Below are 20,779 nucleotides of genomic sequence, written 5' to 3'. Positions count from 1 at the left end.
AAAGCATTTGGGAAGAAGGGATGCTTTGAGATTTGTGGAGGACACGTGGTATGGGTCTATCAAGATCTGAGAATAGACCCGGTCTCATAGGATTTTTTTCCATCTGTGGAGGGCGGACGGGGGTTAGGGGCGGCCAGCCGTATGGTGGGGGTTCGTGGATGCGGAGTACGTGGGCGTGGGAGGTGTGCCGGTTATTTCATCATTTTTTTCTTTCCGCCTAGGACTGTGATGTGGGCTAGGCAGACGGACGTACCAACCATCTCACCACCTCTAGCCATTTAATATAGTAGAGATTACTTTAAGTCTTTAACAATGAATTGGAGATATTTGAAGATATGCCACGGCCCTAGTAATTTTAAGCTATATTTGGAATTCACGTTCTAGCAAAGGTGCAGTCAAACCTATGCACCGACCTGGTCGGTGGGTGCAACTTGCCGCAGACCCCGACCAGACGTGGGCTAGGTCCAATAGTCTTATACTACCTTCATCTTTATCCTTAATTTTTTTTGAAAAGTCAAACCAAGTAAAGTTTGACCAAACTTTTAAAATAATCTATCAATAAATATGATATCTTGTAGATGGGATCTCTTTGTAGATACCATACAAAATATATTTTATTATCTATCTAATGATATCAATTTTATATTTGCATGTTAATGATTTGTAATAATATAAGCCAGCTTTGGGATGCAGGTAGTACTTAGTTTGGTTCTCGTTCGTTCCCTTGTTCGCTCGGTCTTCCTTCCCTCGTTCTGCTTCGTTTTCTTTCTATCTTCATGCATTTTTTTCAAAATCTGTTCAATCTTTAAAAATGTTCAAATTCAAAAAATGTACAAATGTTTTTAAAAAATTATGGAATATTTTAAAATCAAAATATTTTTAACCTGAACAAAATTGGTTTAAAAAATATTTGAACAAATTTTAAATTTTAACGATTCTCAACAAATGAACAATTATCAAATTAAAACATTATTTAAGTATGATTTTTTCATAATTTGAACAATTTTCAAATTCAAAACCTTTCAAATTTATGAAATTTAATAATTTTTAAATCTATAAACTTAAAAATAAAAACAAAATAAAATAAAAGAAAAGAAAAGAAAAAATAAAGAAAAACGAGAAAGGTAAAAGGCCTACCTGATTTATTTTTTTCCTGGGCTCGTCTATATTTAAATTTTATTTGATTTTTCCCCTTTTCGTGCTGTTTGTTTGGGCTTCTGTTTTTCAACTCTAAAAGCAGAAGCAGAAGCCCAAAACAGCCTTAAACGGGCCGGATTTGCCGGTTTAAAGGAACTCCCAAGCCGAGCGAGCCCTCCGTCTCCGTTCCGTACGTCGCCGGCCTCCGCTGATCGATCGGGTACGGGTTTGCATCGAACCGCGAGAAATTTCATGGAGGTGGTGGTGCGTACGGTTCCTGGAGTCCGGAGCTGCTTCGCCGCGCTCCCTCTCCCCGTCATCCAAGCGCTCGAGCGTACCTCCGCCGCCGGCTCCCTCCCCGCCGTCCTCGCCCTCGAGCTGCGCACCCCTGACCGGTCGCGCTGGCGCCTCGCGTGGGCAGGCGCCGTCTCTGCCTCCCCCAATGCGGTCGAGGTAAAAAGTCGCCACCTTTAATGTCCCCAAGGAGGACGGAGGGTCAGTTTTGGTTACAGTTAGTTCTTACAGTTTAGCTGTTTTTTTACCATGGCAATGTGGAGTTTTTAAGTTCACGCCCGGAATTCTATACCCTCGCATTGTGCAAGAAAAATCTTAAGCGATGCAATGTCTGCATCACTTTCAGTTTCGCATCTTCAGTTTTACCATCCGAAATTCTGAACCAAAATCTTGAGAAGAAATATGCAGGATCTAGAAATCTCTCATCAAACTAGTGGACTGGTAGTGTGGTTGAATTGACGTTGCTGCTTCTTTATATTCTCACGAGTTTCAGTGTGCTTCTTTGCTGTTTGTTATTGCAACGCATGCAAATCCATCATTGCATTTTCTTGGCACATATTAGATGTTCAAATATCTAAAGATAATGTAAATGCATACTGTTCTTGTACCGACATTTTTTTTGTAGAAAATTTGCTTTCATGGGTAATAAACCATGTGTATGTACCCCTCTTTCCAGAATCTGCATTGCCATCCATGTTCACGCACATTCTTATTTCAGGTTTCTCAGCAGTTTGCTGCGTGTATTTTGTTACCTGACAATACAAAGGCATCGCTAAGTGCTGTTTCTGTGTTGCCAAAAGCCAAATTTGTTTCCGTCGAGCCAGTAAGCGAGGAGGACTGGGAAGTACTGGAGCTTAACTCAGAGCTGGCAGAAGTGGCCATTTTGAAACAGGTAACAACATGTTGGTTGATGCACCTTAACCTTTCACAAGTATTATCACCAAATCAGCATAACGATAAAACTGAACTGAACATTTATTTTGGGGTGTACTCGATGAACATTTAGAGTGCTGCTTGCAGTATTTTATTTTCTTTGAGACCGCGCTTGATTGTATGTTCTCTAAAAGTTCTACACAGATAAATCAACAAATTTATTAGACCTCATACCATTGCAAACTTACAGCAAAATATTAAATACACTGAAGCCTGGGTTTTATTAGTTGTCCGTGAATCATGATAGTCTAGCGTTACATATGAAATATCGTATGCAAAATTCCGTAAATAAATTGTAGGTTGCACTACATCTCCACATTCAAAGCTTTCAGATTCTTCTTCTTCACTTGCTATGATTGATGGCCGTTTTTTGTTTTTAATGTAGGTTGGTATTATTTATGATGGTATGAAATTCCCATTATGGCTGCATGACCATAACATTGTGGAATTTCTTGTTGTTTCAGCATCACCTAGTAACTCGATAGGTGAGTCAAACCAATTAAGTGTCCATTACCTTTGGTTTGTGTTAACCTTTTTGTTCCCTACTTTGTTTTCGTAGTTCAACTTGTTCCTGGAACTGAAGTTGCTGTTGCACCAAAGAAACGAAAAGATGGCTCAGATTTTAATCAGTGTGCCCTTAAACAAGATTCACTCAAAGAACAACCCCATAAAAAGGCACTGCTCCGTGTTCAGGAAGCGGGAGAGAAATATGTACATCGATTTGAATATAATGGAATTCAACTGGGTGTGTTTGTTACATATGTTGTTCAGATACACCCAGATACTGCTGCAAAATTGTCTCTCGGTAATCTCCAGTCAGTCAGTATCACCCCAAAATTCTCGCCAAAGGGCAGTACAGAAAATGCAAAAGGATCTGATCAGCAGATTAAGGGTTCAGTGTCTGGTATAAAGAGGAATAGGCATATCGTTGTCCATATCATATTATCAAATTCTGTTGCTAAAGGGCATATTATGCTTCCTCAATCCATCCGCTGTTACATTGGAACAGGTGTTCATTCATGTAATTATCTGTTAGATCCTGATGTTTGTTAGTTGCACCTATTTTTTGCATAATACTATGATCATTTAACATGTGAAGCACATTATGCTTTCTCAATACATCTACTATTTCAGTTGAATAGGCTGGTATTTGTTTTCTTGTTTCTGTTTTTTTGTAAATATAAGGTTATACATTATGAGGCATATTATTCTTCTCAGGTCCATCCACTGTTTGATCGGTATAGTAGTACAAAAGCTGAAAAATGGGAAACTGTATTAATTCATATAAGTTTATTTTAGATCCGGATAGATATTAGTGTTCCAATATTTTTTTAATATTATTATCATTTAATGATGATGGCTATATCTTTTATTTTGGTTATGTTTTCATTACTGAGTTAACTAAGCTACGTCGTGTCCTGTGCACTTCGTTAATACAAAAGATAAGTTGGCACCACCCTCGAATGCCTTAATTTTTAGTTAAACAGGTGGAAGAGTTTTCAGTAAAAACTGCTTTACTCTCCAATATTGCTGCAATACAATTTAATGATGTTTCTGTTTGCAACATAAAGAAATAAGAAGACAAAATAAGAACACAATTTAGCAGAATACTCTATGACTGTTGTGTTTCTAAACTTTATTTTATTAGGAATGTGCTAATGATTTAAGTTTCTTTGTAGGGGTTTATGTGCAGAGATTCTCACCCATTGTGAATAAGAATACACCGTCAGTAAACATTTCCCCAGTCTACTTTAAGATGCTGGAGAGAAATTCTGAAAGTACCAGTGCATTAGACTGTCAAGAACAGGATAATTATCAAAGGCTAGGTGAGATATCTTCAGCCGATCATCCTCCCACGGATGATAAGATCAGTATACTGCGTGGGTTCAATGACATCGCTGCAACTGCGAATGGGGAGGAAAGTTCTAAGTTGAAGCAGGAGAGGTCTTTCATCAGGTCATGGCTTATTGGGCAGCTAAAGGGAATCTCCTCCCAGATTGCCCAACTTGAAATAAATACAGTGCTTCTGCCATCTGAAACATTGCTTCACTTTCAAGTGATTGATCAAACAAGAGGCAGACCTGTTGATCTTATCTACCTCTTGACGGTTACCTCTGATTTTGGTGTCAAGCACAAGAAAATGGAACCTGTCATGGCAATTGAATATGATATTGATAACTTCGAACAGGTTGTTCAGCAGTTGGACTTTAATAGAGCTATATCCCTTGATTCAACAACGGAACGAGCAAACAAATATTTTGAAAAAAGTATCTCTTCTTTCAGTTGGCTGGAGAATGAATTTTCTGATATAAAAAAGAGTAAGTTGTTCTAATGATCTATATTCATCCTTTCATATATCATTTTTATGCTCCCGGTTACCATTATCCTACTAACAGTATCCACCATCTAACTGAATCTTGGCCCACTTCTCTGTAGGGATAAGTGTCCTTTTATCTTCAACATCTCTAAAGAAAATCAGTAGAATAAACTTCCCTTCCCCAGGAAATGTTCTTATCTATGGCCCTCCAGTAAGTGCACCTTCGTACCTCCAAGATTAATTGCAATCATTTATGAATCTGGTTCGAAATATTTACTTATTCGCACTGGAAGCAAATTTATCCTGAAATATCTTCATTTCTTCCTGTTCTTTTGTACTACTCTTTATTCGTTACTTTTGTCTCATTTCAGGGTTCTGGGAGAACAACCTTATGCAAAGCTGTTGCAAGACACTTTGAAGAACATAAAGAAATTTTAGCTCATGTGTAAGCAACTTAGTTAGCAATATGTCTTTCTCCTCTTGATTCTGTTTTTCACCTTTACCTGCCACCAATTTGTTGAGTGGGCTCTCAGTTTGCTAACTTCAGCTGCCCCAGTTGGCCAATTCTTAGTACATCATAGTAGTTGAGTGCCATGAAGTTATTCTTTTACTCATATTTTTCAAGTTATAGTGTTTCTCATGGAGGAAAACATGGTACTATACTGCTGGTCAAGGTTTTTTTTTTTTTTTTGAAAAAAATAATGGCGTAAAATTTCATTGTGGGTAGGAAGCCCCAGATGGTTTCGGAAATGAAACGTACTCAGCCATGAGAACAAGTTGACTAGTAGGTATAATTCTCAGTCCTTTGTATTGCTTTAAAGTTGATATGTTTGTTATGCAAAATTGTTTTCGTTTACTTTTGGGCAAATTGATTGAGTGCTTATGTGGCGATGAATAAAACATGTTAAGCCACAGATTAGTTTAGATTGATTTTGTTTCCTTTAAAGAAGAGGGAAAAATCTGCGGTAAACCTGTATTAGGGCTTCATTTATGTTTAAATAAATATGTTTCCATGCCACCAAATATTTCTTTAACATGGTATTGATATATGCATATTTTTTCATATGTAGGGTTTATATAGACTGCTCAAAGTTAGCTATTGAGAATAACAAGAAGCAACTTCAAGCAATTGCAGAGTATATCTATGAAGCTATTGTCCACTCTCCCTCAATCGTATTATTTGATGATCTGGATAGTCTAATTTCATTCTCCCCAGACAACCGAAAATCTCAGTCCTCTAATTCTGGTGCTATTGCGAAATACTTGGTAGACGTGATAGATGAGTACAGAGTAAGTCTGTCCCTAAGTTTTACAATCCTATTATTTCATTTGTTGTGAAGAAAAATCAAGAAAGGAAACCTAACTTCTCACTGGATGCAAGAATATTTGTCATTTTACTGCTGACTACTGTATGTTATTGACTGTTTTTCGAACACGTCTTCATGCTCTTTTTAGGATAAAAGCCATGGCATGTGTGGATATGGGCCTGTTGCATTTGTGGCTTCAGTTAAGTCACTTAAGTGCCTTCCAGATGAGTTGACTTCCTCAGGTTTTTCTCCCTTTCATGTTCCTCTGATCTAAAGCTCAACCATTTTTTTTTCTGAGAATACACAGGAGATATATGTATCAATATTTTCACCAGGGATCATTTCATTCGTTAGACGAATTGTGAAAACAAGCAGTTGCCCGTAGGCATGACAACTACAGTAGGTTAACAAATACAAGATATGAGTAACCTACTGCACACCTAAGAATACCTATCTTACTATCTCACTTTTGAACACTTCTTTATTATCTTTCTTTATCTCCGTCATGACTTCCATCATGGAAGCTCATGTGTCACTGAAAACAGTCATTGTATTGCTTGCAGATCAGCCACACCAGGAGAAGTTCTAATCGTTTTAAAAGTATCCATAATTTTTTAACCTCTAACTCTTTATTGCAGGGAGATTTGATCTTCATGTACAAGTTCCTGGTCTGTCTGTACCTGCGCGTATAGAGATACTGAGGCAGACAATTGGCAAGCTTCACTTAGTATGTTCTGCGGAAATTGTCAGTGATATTGCGTCGAAATGTGATGGTTATGATGCATATGATTTGGTAATCTTATTCTTTCATTGATAATGATATATTTAATCTTACGAGTATTTTACAAAGAGGTTTTACTTTATCGCTGGGGATGTTTCGATACTAGGAGTTTGTCATAAACAAATCAAATTTCATTACTTGTTGTTCAGAAACTTAATCTCTTGCGTGAATTAGCCAGTCCGTAAACTCGGTGTGTTATCAAACACAAATGTCCTAATGTCAGGACCTGGCTAAGCTTACGAGTTCACATCAAAGGGCTGATGGAGCGAATACATAACAGGAGCATGCTTCCATTCTGCTTTTCTTTGTGTGTTAGGTTCATAGGCCTGCCTGAGCTGTAATGTTGTACACTTGTTCTCACTTGTGTTTTGGTTTTTCTCATGCCTTCTATACTCTTGTATTGTAGGAAATTATGGTTGATAAGGCTGTGCTGGCTGCTTCTGATCGTTTGCTTGGGTCTTCTAGTGTAAATCTGGTGGAGGAAGACTTCCTGAAAGCCATGATGGACTTTTCTCCTGTTGCAATGCGTGATATTAGTAAATTTTCTCCTGAAAGTAGCAGTGGATGGGAAGATGTTGGAGGACTTTCCGAAGTTGTAAATGTTATAAAAGAGGTATGTATACATAATAATTCATGTTATTCTCATACTACAAGGATTGTATGGATGATTATCTCATCAAAGTTTCATGAAAAGGAAGAGTGAACTAATCTTTGGAGCTTTCTGCTTACCTTTAATTAATCTTCATTGCAGACTATTGAATTGCCACTAAAATATCCGAAGTTTTTTACTGCGGCTCCCGTAAGGCTGCGATCAAACATCCTCTTGTATGGCCCAACAGGCTGCGGAAAAACCCATGTTGTGAGAGCTGTAGCTGCTGCATATTCTTTACGTTTCATTCCAATCAAGGGGCCTGAATTGATGAATATGTATATTGGTTCTACTGAGCAATATGTGAGGAACTATTATTTTGAATCATGTTTCTTTTCTGAACCAACAAGCAGTACAGATCCTAATTAGTTTACAGAAGCAAAAATGAGTCAAATGATTTATCGTTCCTTTTGCTCTGCATTTTCTAGTGTTTCAGGATAGATTATAGGTTTACCTTAGTATCTTGGATAGTTACATATCTGTAGTCGACAATAGCTGCTGATCACTAAAAGTTAATAGCTCCCTGAAAGTAAAAAAAAAAAAGGATAATTGGTTCTCATGTTAAAATGTTTGTTCATAGGTTCGTGATACGTTTGCAAAGGCATCTGCGGCAGCACCTTGTTTACTTTTCTTTGATGAATTCGAGTCTCTTGTACCACAGCGAGGAAAACATGGTACACAAGTTACTGATCGTGTTGTCAACCAGGTAATTGAACTGAGGCCTCACTGCAGCTTGATAACAGCTATGCTACCTAATTGGTTTGCTAAAAAAACTGTGTGATTTCTTGAATAACATTTTCATAATTTGTGCAGTTTTTGACGGAATTAGATGGTGTCGAAGCTCTGACAGGAGTATTTGTATTTGCTGCCACCAAGTAAGTTGTTGTAAAGGCTGACAGATGCATTATCTGCTACTGATAAAAAAAGAGAACAATATTTAAACCCTCTAAACAATTGTTAGAAAGAAAAAAAGGCTTTCTTCAGTTTTATAGTATTGTAACGTCTAAAATAGAAACATGATATTGATACCTCAATACTGGTCCTGGTAAGCTGTTTAACCCTGCATCCTCGCATTAAAAGCACACAGTAGGGCCATAAGTTCATGCTTAGCTGCGTAACCTATTCAGTTTTAAACAGAAGTAACTTCCCGAAAGATTCAAAGAACCATACTGATTCTCTCACAAGTTGATTAGGAAATTGGTTCTAGCTTGCATATTTTTTCCCCTTGGCTCAAATTCTGCTATAGAAAAGCCAAACACACATGCTTGTGAAGAATAATTTTGTCTTTGTATACACAGCAAGCCACGTGCAATTGATGCTGCACTATTACGACCTGGAAGATTTGATCGGATTGTGTTTTGTGACTTTCCCCAACGGAATGAGCGTCTGGACATTCTCAGGGTGCTCTCCAAGGAGGTAAAGTTCCTATTGGGAAAGCGTTTCTCTTATCCCTGTATGTGACATGGTGTCTTCAAAATTACTTTGCTGTTCAACACTATTAGGAGGATTTCTTGAGTCAAACAGTTACCACAATTTTGCAGCGAGGAATGTTGGTAATTTAGCGTAGACAGCATATATCAAGTATTCAGCATAGAATTATACCTGCTATCTGGATTGGCTTAGAGGACCACTTTGTGTTGACTTCTTCCTCAAAATAGACTACAAAAAACTGGGAGTTCCCTGCTATTGTGAGACCCATATGATCTTGGAAATTTCAAATGGAGTGACTGGAAGATATAATCCATATCTAGAGAAGTGCAACTATTTCTATCTGAACTGTCAATTGTCACATAGTACATACTTGAGATTTACCTCTGTGGGGTGGTTGGTGATATGTATTCTCCTCTTTACATGATTGGAAATACACTCTACGAGATTAAACTTTGGCGAGTATTGTTGGTCTGACTTTGAGAATGTTTCAGCTTCCTCTGGCAAGCGATGTCGATCTGGAACCAATCGCATCAATGACTGAAGGGTTCAGTGGCGCTGATCTGAAAGCTATACTCACAGACGCTGGGCTGCAAGCTGCCAAGGAGGCCGTGCAACGCCAATCTGGAGAAGCTTGTAGCAGTACTCCACAAGGGCCGCCTGGTATCACTAGAGGAACTCTCATGTCTGTTGCTTCAGAGGCCAGACCATCAACCTCAGAGGAGGATAGGATGAGCCTGAGGCAGCTGTTCAACCAATTCTCAACCTCAAGGAAGTCTTCAATTTCCACCCAGGTGCGCCTTCCTTTTTGGGCCAGTCTAGTTAACTTGGTTCTTTTTTGTTACTCTGCTTTGCTCTTATACTAAGATCAGATTTACTATTTGTTTGCAGAGAAGGGAAGCTAATGGCCAGACCCAAAGGGTAGCTGTAGCTGAGTCATGATAAATAGTTAATGGAAACTCTGCCTCGTCCATTGGCTTGAGCGCTCCGTCGTGCGGATGGCGTGCGACTCCATCTCAGCCTGGCGTGCGACTCCATCTCAGCCTGGCGTGGGGCTGCGATGAACCGGGTGAATGTTCTAAATTAATCAGGCATGATATATTTAGTTATTAGACGACCCGGATGACGACTCCATCTCGATGATGCATATCTTCACCAAACCGTTGTCTCTTCCTTTGTTTATAGGTTGTAGATGCAATCTTAACCTACTGAAAACTTCAGGTTACAGCTAAGATTGAGGAATGGTTTAAGACTTTGTATTTATACTTGTATAGCCTCTGAAACTTGTATATGTAGTACATGTATTGTACCTTTTTGTGCCCACATATAAATGCGATAGGCCACGCCCCAGAGCGTTGAGCCAGTTCCTCAAAACATGTGTCCTACGTTTAACACTCCGGTAACATTTGCACACGCATCTCATAAAAATTTGCACACGCAGTGTCGCGCATGCCATCAGTATCCACCGTTACTTTCAATAAATTTGGGAAAACGCTTTCGATCTGGCGACCGATCGATCGCCAGCGATCGGTCGTCCTCGCTCGCTCCCACGCGGCCGTTTTTCGGCCCAAAACTGGAGTGTTGCTTTTTTTAAAGAAATTTATAGTGTTGTTTCAAGATTATAACAATTAGATAAAAATTTGTTGTAAACTCACACGACATGATTTGTAGATTTTTCTAAGTGATATGTTATGAAAATGTGTGTTTCTTGATATGTTGTAAACGCATGACTTTTTTGTTGTAATTATTTGTGATTTTTTGTGTAATTGTTTTAGTCATGGATACTCTTTTTCCTAGAGATGTTGTATATGTTCGTTAGTTGTGTAACAATTACGTATAAAAGTTATAGAGAAATCAGAGATGTTGTAATGTTTACCTGGACGTTTGCCATAAATTATTTTGTTGTAAGCGCCAATAATTTTTTGTTAAAATAGATGGTGATTTTTGTTGTAATTGGATATATGTATAATGTGTTATTTTTAACCAGTTTTTCACAGCCACGAACACATGTTTTTTTGTTGTTATAGCTTTTGATTTTTATAGTAATTGCTGTCAATTTTTGTTGTAAACCAATCTAATTGTTGTTTAACCACTTTTTTATAAGACTATTTGTTTATTTTATATAATTTTTTTGTTGTAATAGTACAGATATTTTGTAAGCGGATTGAGAAATTTTGTTGCAATATTATGTATGAGACTCGGATCAGTCGTCGAGTGGCAGTTTTATCGTAAATATTGAGAAGGTTAGGCCCAAAATACCCTTTCGGGTTAACTGGGGATGTAAGGGGACTGCGGATTGAGTTTACAAAAGTAGGGGGCAAATCACAAAATTCGTGTTACAGTTAATTTTACCCGTCGAATCGTCATCGGACGGCGCGGAGAACGACTGATTTTCGGCTCAATATCCGGAGCCCGTTGCGTAGCGTTGCCCGTAATCTAGTTTGTTTCCTAACTAGTGCACGTGTCCTAGTCATGAAGTTGCCTTGCCGTTTGGCACTAGCACTTGGTGTTTGACTAGGTTTAGTAGGTGAGTCCAGGTCTAAGTCGGTTTCGTATTGCAACCTTGGGTGTGTATATAAGCACACTCAGCTTAGGTACCTAGTAGTTGTTGTGAAGTATATATGTGGATTGTCTAGCCCTTTCCATCAGTTCGGACTTTTGGTTCAAGTAGCTAGTGCATGAAGCTTAACATGGTATCAGAGCTCCAGGTCTCGTGTTCAAATCCTGGCTTTCACATGGTTTTCGCAATAAGTCTAAAAATTGTTGTTGCCCCCCTCTTTAGCCACCGCTGTTTCGGTGTGCTCTTCTTATTTCACGTGTTGACTTTCTCTTCTCCCGTCACACGCGAGTGGGGTGTTGTGAAGTGTATATGTGGATTGCCTAGCTTTTTCCATCAGTTCGGACTTTTGGTTCAAGTGGCTAGTGCATGAAGCTTAACAGTAGTATCAGCTTGTGCCGTGAGTTAATAAGTAAAGAAAAGAGACAAGGCACGTACGGTAGGTGCCTTTGGCAATAAGATTTCGAATCCGTGGGCGGAAACCAACATCCACGTACTATCCACCTTCGCCATGGAAAGTACCTGCGCAAATCACAACGGAGCTGTGCGTTTGGTGCGGCTGATCAAGATCAAAGGCTTTAGCGCCAGGCTAGACAGCAATGACTGCATCAAATCCCCATGCTGCGTAGATGGCTATGACTGGGAGATCCGTGTCTATCCGGCAAAGAATATGTTCACTACCAGCGAGTTCGGCTGTTTGTGGGTAGCCGTGGAGCTCATCCTCCTCAATAAACCGCGCGTGTGCAAGACGGTCCTGGTCTGTCGTGTCGTAGATCCGAGTGGAAATCTTGAACCTAAAGAACAGGACAGTGTATTATTGTATAATCCTGTTGGCCAAAATTCCGTGTGGCTCGTGCGTAGAAAGGAGCTGGCAGGAGGTTATCTCAAGAATGATACTTTGACTCTGCAATGCGCCATCACAGTGCTCAAGGAATTACCTGAACCGACCATCACGGCTGAAGAAATGGCTGCACCGTCCTACACCTTGAACCAGCACCTCGGTGAGCTCCTGCAGAGCGGAACAGGGGCAGACGTCACGTTTCTCATCTCCGGCGAGTCCTTTCCCGCGCATAAGAACATACTGGCCGCAAGATCTCCCGTTTTCATGGCCGAGTTTTTCGGAGAAACGAAGGAGAAGAGCTCACAAGCTGTTGCGATAGATGACATGGAGGTCGGGGTATTCAAGGCGCTGCTCCGCTTCATCTACACCGACACTGTGCCAGAATTTGAGAAACAGGAGGAGGCGCTGATGGCTGAACATCTATTTGCTGCTGCTGACAGGTACGGTCTTGACAGGCTAAAGCTCATCTGTGTTGGCAAGCTCTCTGCTGGCATCAGCGTCCACACGGCGGCGATGATGTTAGCTTTAGCGGAGCAGCACAGCTGCTCGCTACTCAAGGCCAACTGTTTGGAGTTCATCCTTTTTTTTTTTTTGCGAGGAAACAGCCGGATTACATCAAGGTATTACAGAGAGGAGCACCACAAACATAGAAAACACACACCAGTCCTCCTGTAGGTCGATGCCGGCGACGACGAGAGAAACGTGCCGAAGACGCGCCGCCGCTCCTTCTCCATAGACGCCTTGGATGGGAGAAGATCCCCGAGCGGACGGGAAGTTCTCGGACCTCGAACTCCGGAGAGCCTCCGCCTCGCTCCGTCGCCAACTTCGCCTTGGTTGACCTCCAGCTGCTTCAAAAGTGTCGACCAGATCCGCCGCGGCGAGATCTGGAAGGGGATCCAGCGCACCCGGCGACCCCGAGGGACCGCGAGCACGCAGAAGGGAGCGCTCCGCCACGCCACTCCAACGAGCACCGAGGCCGGAGAGGAAGAGCGCCACCTGCAAAACGCACACCAACATCGGCCGCGCCACCGCCTCCCTGACGCCGCCAACGAAGACCCTAGTAAACCCTACGCTATATACACGCCGGGGCCCGAGGTTCCCCCCACCTCCCGCCGCCGAAGCGGCAGACGGAGGGGAGGGAAACCGGCGAGCCGCCGGCGGCGAGGTGGATCTGACGGGGTGGCTCAGAAAAATCGCCTCTCGAGTCGCGGGAGAGGATAAGGGTCCAGGGCTCCCTTTTGTTAGTTCATGTGTGGAGTTCATCCTTGGTGGCCCTGAAATTCTCAATTCTGTGCTGGAGACGGATGGGTACAAGCACCTGGAGGCTAGCTGCCCATTGGTGGTGATTGACCTTCTCAAGACTGCGCGTTGCAGAAAGATCTGAAGGATAACCATAGTGCCAACGGATGCTAAAGGTCCAAGATTTGGTACTATACTAATTTCTATTTGTGCTCATGATGCATGCATTGTGTAGTTGAAGCCTGTCCCTGTCTCTACCTAGAAATGAAAGCGTGTGTCCATCTATACATGTTTTGAGCAAATTGCTGCCTTGCATTTCCCCTCCAATTAATTTGATGTAGTACTTTAGTGCTTCATGGTCAAAGATTTGGAATCCAGGCCGGCGGATTTCATGGCACAAACGATGAAACCAAACAATAGAAACACGACGTACCTCAAGATCCACACCCAGATCTCCTCCGCTTATATTGTTTTAGAGGAACACCGTACGAAACCAAGCTTTAAAGTCTGTTCCTAGAGCTCCAATTCCCACTAGAATTCCAAGCCAACTATATAGTAAGGAAAAACAAATAACGTGCTAAATGAAATAGCGTGACCCTCCAAACGCTATGCTAGTTACTTTTACAAAAAAAGTACTGTAAAAAGTAACAGGTATAGCATGTATATTAAGGTGGTGTTCCTTGAGTACCGAGTCGTGATTTTCAGGGTAAAAGTCTAAAGGTCTAGCCTTCATTGGTTATACCTGTCAATGATCTTCATGAAGACACAAACTTTCTTGAAGGTGAAAACTCAGGCGACGATAACTCTTGTACATTGTTTTGTTTTTGGAGTCGGTACTTTTGGAGAATCTCTTTTGTAATCCTTGTTTTGTCTTTCCTCATGGTTAGAATTTTGTTGTTGCGAGTGTTTCATCACCGCAACGGCACTTTTCTTTTTTTTTCTTCATTTATTTTAGTCTTGTCTACAAGCATCTTTGATGTCTGTGAACATCTAGTTCGTGTAGAGGCTAAATGAAATTTGTATATTCGGGATATTAATACATTTTTTATCAAAAAATAATAGCTACTTCTTCTTTCGGTGCTCTAAGCAATTTTTTGTTTTTTACCTTTTTCTTTTTCGCTAATTCTTCTTTTATTTAGATTTCTTTAAAATCTAAAATGTTCTCCAAATCTGGCCATACTTCAAAAATGAACAATTTTCAAATTTGGGAAAATTTAAAACTGAAAAACATTCAAATTTAAACATTTTGAAATTTGATCAGTTTGTGAATTTCAACATTTTGAAATTTGAACAATTTTGAATTCGAGCCTTTTGGAATGTGAAAATAAATATTTTTTAAATAATCGAATTTCATTTTTAAAAAAGTATCATCATTTTTCAACACTGAATGATTTTAAAACAGTTACATTCTTAAATCTGAACCTTTTTGTTTTCCAACAATTTTAAAAAGAATATTATTTTATTTGAATGAATTAAAAATACATAAAAAGGAAACGAGAGAAAAATAGAACCATAGCACTAAACCAGCTAAATAAAAAAAAAACCAAAAAAACAGAATGACTGCGGAAAACATGCAAGAAAACGAACTCGCCATATTAGAAAAAACTATGTCCTATGTGGTGTGTGAGACATATTGGTATTCTAGTGGTAAACACTATGTTATCTATTATGTGGTATGATCTCTAACTCATGCTAGTATTTACCTTATTTCTTAATATGTCTCTATCTTGTGCAAGTTATATGCTCTTGTTTATCTAGTTATCTTGCATCACTGATGTTGGTCAGCGCATCGTTCTTTTACGATCACGCGTCACGACCTTACCTATGCCAAACTTCATGTTGTGTTCATATGACCCCCTGACTTGAGAACCTCGTCGATGGCAGTGACTTAATTGGTACCTAATAGTGATATGGTAGTAAGACATGCTGCACTCTACGAGGAAAGCATCGGGTCAACCTCTATGTATGATGTAGCTCTTTTGCATCAGAAGTAGGGAGCTACATGGTCTGACACCTCACTTTCTCAATTGTAATTAGTGTATATGTTTTTCGCGTACTGCTTACTTGACTTTCAAGATACTACGTATTTTGTAACCTTTTGAAGTGGACAAAACCAAGATCAGGCTGTGATTTGTTTATTTTGCCTCACTATATATTGTTGATGAAACCTGATCCTGGTGACTTCATTTCTTTTCTTATTTCCATCCGCAAGAAAAATCATGCGGCAAAGGACCCTTTAAGGCATTGGACAACCAAAGAAATACAAATTCAGCCTTCTTACCAATCAGCGGTGTGCAAGTTTCAAGGAACAAAATACTATTTGGAGTCAATCTTGATGGATATTTGATGAGCATTCTTCTACTAAAAAAAAGGTACTAAAAAACTGTGACAATTCGTACGAATTTACCGGGAGCACTAGTGTAGGGTCTACACACGTAATGTATCTACTGTGCTTGCCCGTACTCAAAATCACAAGGGGGACGAAATGGTGCCTGGCTGCCTGCTGGCTCAACAGAACAAGATATAGCCTGCCTGAACTAAAACACACAACAAGCATCAAGGCTGAAGAAAGGGAAGAAGGAAAGACTGAATACCGAGAGGGCAATAGGACTAGGAGAGTATGGTAGGCCTGTAGGGTGACAGGCGAGAGGCGGGCTCATGCCTTCTGTAGATGGGGAGATAACCACCGTTCCTATAGCCGCAAGTGCTTTTGAACGATCTTATTACAGTCGCGAGGACAAAGCCAAAAATGAACTGAAGCAAAAGTTACTAATGAAACTGTACACTGGTAGAAAAATGACCTTCCGTCCAGCCTCATTAGTCGCCAAAATATAGGAACCGCGACTAATGGGGTCTTTAGTCGCGGTTCGGGTGGCGAACCGCGACTAAAGACCTGGGCCCAGCGCGCTCGGTGGCCAGCTGGTGGACGGGAGGGGCTTTAAGGTCCTCAGGCCTGGCCCGAAGGCCTTTAGTCGCGGTTGGCCAGGCAAACCGGGACTAAAGGCCCATCCCTATAAAAGGGCCTCAGCTCACAGCATTTAGCCATTTGGTGCCACTTCTCTTCACAAGCTTCACAAGGGGGTGTAGGTTTGCTTTTGGTTCCTCTTATGCACACAAGGTGTTTGATGAAATGCCCCAAGAGCATGAAACAAACATGATATGAAGTGTCGGAGCCACACTTGAGCTTCCTCATTTATTTTTTCCTCCTCGATTGCGGTTAGCAACTTGAACCTTTCATATGTGTCATTATTTATAAAATATGCATGTGTGTAGTTCATTGTTTAAATTCTATTGTTTATAGCTAGTTAGTTTAACAAATGCATGATGGTTAATTATATATTTTATATTATAATAATGCAGATGAATGGGCAATGGATGTACGGTAACCGACTCTCCGGCGAGTTCACTACGGGTTTGAAAGATTTCCTCGTAGTGGCTAATGCGAACAAGCAGAAGGGTTTTGTTATCTGTCCATGTGTTGACTGTAAGAATCAGAATGGTTACTCTTCCTCAAGAGAAGTTCACCTGCACCTGCTTCGGCACGGTTTCATGCCAAGTTATAATTGTTGGACCAAGCATGGAGAAAGAGGGGTTATAATGGAAGAAGATGAAGAAGGGGATGATTTCATCGATGAAAACTATCTTGATCATTTCGGTGATACTTTCATGGAGGATGCTGAAGGTGAAGGGGAAGGTGAAGGGGAAGGTGAAGAAGAGGCACGTGATGAGCCCGTTGATGATCTTGGTCGGACCATTGCTGATGCACGGAGACGCTGCGAAACTGAAAAGGAGAGGGAGAATTTGGATCGCATGTTAGAGGATCACAGAAAGTCGCTGTACTCCGGATGCGATAATGGTCTGAAAAAGCTGGGCTGCACACTGGATTTGCTGAAATGGAAGGCACATGCAGGTGTAGCTGACTCGGCATTTGAAAACTTGCTGAAAATGTTGAAGAATATGTTTCCAAAGAATAACGAGTTGCCCGCCAGTACGTACGAAGCAAAGAAGGTTGTCTGCCCTCTAGGTTTAGAGGTTCTGAAGATACATACATGCATCAACGACTGCATCCTCTACCGCGGTGAATACGAGAATTTGAATGAATGTCCGGTATGCACTGCATTGCGTTATAAGATCAGAGGCGATGACCCTGGTGACGATGTTGACGGCGAGAAACCCAGGAAGAGGGTTCCCGCCAAGGTGATGTGGTATGCTCCTATAATACCATGGTTGAAACGTCTGTTCAGGAACAAAGAGCATGCCAAGTTGTTGCGATGGCACAAAGAGGACCGTAAGTCGGACAGGGAGTTGAGACACCCCGCAGATGGAACGCAATGGAGAAAGATCGACAGAGAGTTCAAAGATTTTGCAGCTGACGCAAGGAACATAAGATTTGGTCTAAGTACAGATGGCATGAATCCTTTTGGCGAGCAGAGCTCCAGCCATAGCACCTGGCCCGTGACTCTATGCATCTACAACCTTCCTCCTTGGTTGTGCATGAAGCGGAAGTTCATTATGATGCCAGTGCTCATCCAAGGTCCGAAGCAACCCGTCAACGACATCGATGTGTACCTAAGGCCATTAGTTGATGAACTTTTACAGCTGTGGGGCAGACCTAGTGTCCGTGTGTGGGATGAGCACAAAGAAGAGGAATTTGACCTACGAGCGTTGCTTTTCGTAACCATCAACGATTGGCCTGCTCTTAGTAACCTTTCGGGACTGTCAAATAAGGGATACAATGCATGCACGCACTGCTTACATGAGACTGAAAGTGTACATTTGCCAAATTGTAAGAAGAACGTGTACCTTGGGCATCGTCGATTTCTTAGAAAATTCATCCGATGAAAGAAAGGCAAGCATTACAACGGCAAGGCAGATCACCGGCCGAAGCTGCGGAGCACTGCTTGGTGCTGAGGTATTTGATATGGTCAAGGATTTGAAAGTCATCTTTGGAAAGGGTCCTGGCGGACAATCAGTTCCGAAGGGAGCTGACGGGCACGTAGCCATGTGGAAGAAGAAATCTATATTCTGGGAGCTAGAATATTGGAAAGTCCTAGATGTCCGCTCTGTAATCGACGTGATGCATGTTACGAAGAATATTTGCGTGAACCTTGATGGCGTGTAACTCACACGTTCGTTGGGAACCCCAAGAGGAAGGTATGATGCGCACAGCAGCAAGTTTTCCCTCAGAAAGAAACCAAGGTTTATCGAACCAGGAGGAGCCAAGAAGCACGTTGAAGGTTGATGGCGGCGGGATGTATTGCGGCGCAACACCAGGGATTCCGGCGCCAACGTGGAACCTGCACAACACAACCAAAGTACTTTGCCCCAACGAAACAGTGAGGTTGTCAATCTCACCGGCTTGCTGTAACAAAGGATTAACCGTATTGTGTGGAAGATGATTGTTTGCAGAAAACAGTAGAACAATATTGCAGTAGATTGTATTTCAGTAAAGAGAATTGGACCGGGGTCCACAGTTCACTAGAGGTGTCTCTCCCATAAGACAAACAGCATGTTGGGTGAACAAATTACAGTTGGGCAATTGACAAATAAAGAGGGCATGACCATGCACATACATATCATGATGAGTATAGTGAGATTTAATTGGGCATTACGACAAAGTACATAGACCGCCATCCAACTGCATCTATGCCTAAAAAGTCCACCTTCAGGTTATCATCCGAACCCCTCCGGTATTAAGTTGCAAAGCAACGAGACAATTGCATTAAGTATGGTGCGTAATGTAATCAACAACTACATCCTTAGACATAGCATCAATGTTTTATCCCTAGTGGCAACGACACAACACAACCTTAGAACTTTACATCCTTGTCCCGGTGTCAATGCGAGCATGAACCCACTATCGAGCATAAGTACTCCCTCTTGGAGTTACAAGCATCTACTTGGCCAGAGCATCTACTAGTAACGAAAAGCATGCAAGATCATAAACAACACGTAGATATAACTTTGATAATCAACATAACAAGTATTCTCTATTCATCGGATCCCAACAAACGCAACATATAGAATTACAGATAGATGATCTTGATCATGTTAGGCAGCTCACAAGATCCGACAATGATAGCACAATGGGGAGAAGACAACCATCTAGCTACTGCTATGGACCCATAGTCCAGGGGTAGACTACTCACACATCACACCGGAGGCGACCATGGCGGCGTAGAGTCCTCCGGGAGATGATTCCCCTCTCCGGCGGGTGCCGGAGGCGATCTCTGGATCCCCCGAGATGGGATCGGCGTTGGCGGCGTCTGCGGAAGGTTTTCCGTATCGTGGCTCTCGATGCCGGGGGTTTCGTCACGGAGGCTTTAAGTAGGCGGAAGGGTAGGTCAAGAGGCGGCGCGAGGGCCCGGACCATAGGGCCGCGCGGCCGGGCAGGGGGCCGCGCCGCCCTATGCTCTGGCTGCCTCGTGGCCCCTCTTCGTTTCGTCTTCGGACTTCTGGAAGCTTCGTGGAAAAATAGGCCCCTGGGCGTTGATTTCGTCCAATTCCGAGAATATTTCCTTACTAGGATTTCTGAAACCAAAAACAGCAGAAAACAGCAACTGGCACTTCGGCATCTTGTTAATAGGTTAGTTCCAGAAAATGCACGAATATGACATAAAGTGTGCATAAAACATGTAGATAACATCAATAATGTGGCATGGAACATAAGAAATTATCGATACGTCGGAGACGTATCAGCATCCCCAAGCTTAGTTACGCTCGTCCCGAAGCGGGTAAAACGATAACACAGATAATTTCTGGAGTGACATGCCATCATAACCTTGATCATACTATTTGTAAAGCATATGTAGTGAATGCAGCGATCAAAACAATGTATATGACATGAGTAAACAAGTGAATCATAAAGCAAAGATTTTTCATGAATAGCACTTCAAGACAAGCATCAATGAGTCTTGCATAAGAGTTAACTCATAAAGCAATAATTTATAGTAAAAGCATTGAAGCAACACAAAGGAAGATTAAGTTTCAGCGGTTGCTTTCAACTTGTAACATGTATATCTCATGGATAATTGTCAACATAGAGTAATATAATAAGTGCAATAAGCAAATATGTAGGAATCAATGCACAGTTCACACAAGTGTTTGCTTCTTGAGGTGGAGAGAAATAGGTGAACTGACTCAACATTGGAAGTAAAAGAATGGTCCTCCATAGAGGAAAAGCATCGATTGCTATATTTGTGCTAGAGCTTTGATTTTGAAAACATGAAACAATTTTGTCAACGGTAGTAATAAAGCATATGCATCATGTAAATTATATCTTATAAGTTGCAAGCC

At 41.3% G+C, this 20,779-nt stretch overlaps 2 protein-coding genes across 2 annotated transcripts; both read left to right on the top strand.

The window, feature by feature from the left end:
• Nucleotides 1-1,316: 1,316 nt before the first annotated feature.
• LOC127311993 (peroxisomal ATPase PEX1) lies at nt 1,317-9,861 on the top strand. The gene is made up of 17 exons (XM_051342469.2): nt 1,317-1,590; nt 2,150-2,323; nt 2,750-2,849; nt 2,924-3,385; nt 4,044-4,682; nt 4,801-4,892; nt 5,053-5,126; nt 5,752-5,971; nt 6,137-6,230; nt 6,627-6,781; nt 7,176-7,382; nt 7,521-7,721; nt 7,999-8,124; nt 8,232-8,293; nt 8,717-8,834; nt 9,341-9,640; nt 9,738-9,861. The coding sequence occupies exons 1-17, from the start codon at nt 1,390-1,392 to the stop codon at nt 9,786-9,788; spliced, it is 3,276 nt and encodes a 1,091-aa protein (XP_051198429.1). The 5' UTR covers nt 1,317-1,389; the 3' UTR covers nt 9,789-9,861.
• Nucleotides 9,862-11,914: 2,053 nt separating this feature from the next.
• On the top strand, nt 11,915-12,919 carry LOC127315116 (BTB/POZ and MATH domain-containing protein 2-like). Its single transcript, XM_051345640.1, has one exon. The coding sequence runs from the start codon at nt 11,915-11,917 to the stop codon at nt 12,917-12,919; it is 1,005 nt and encodes a 334-aa protein (XP_051201600.1).
• Nucleotides 12,920-20,779: the final 7,860 nt, after the last annotated feature.

Source organism: Lolium perenne, chromosome 7 (assembly GCF_019359855.2).
Source record: "Lolium perenne isolate Kyuss_39 chromosome 7, Kyuss_2.0, whole genome shotgun sequence".
Lineage (NCBI taxonomy): Eukaryota > Viridiplantae > Streptophyta > Magnoliopsida > Poales > Poaceae > Lolium > Lolium perenne.
This window is presented reverse-complemented; position numbering and strand designations above follow the sequence as displayed.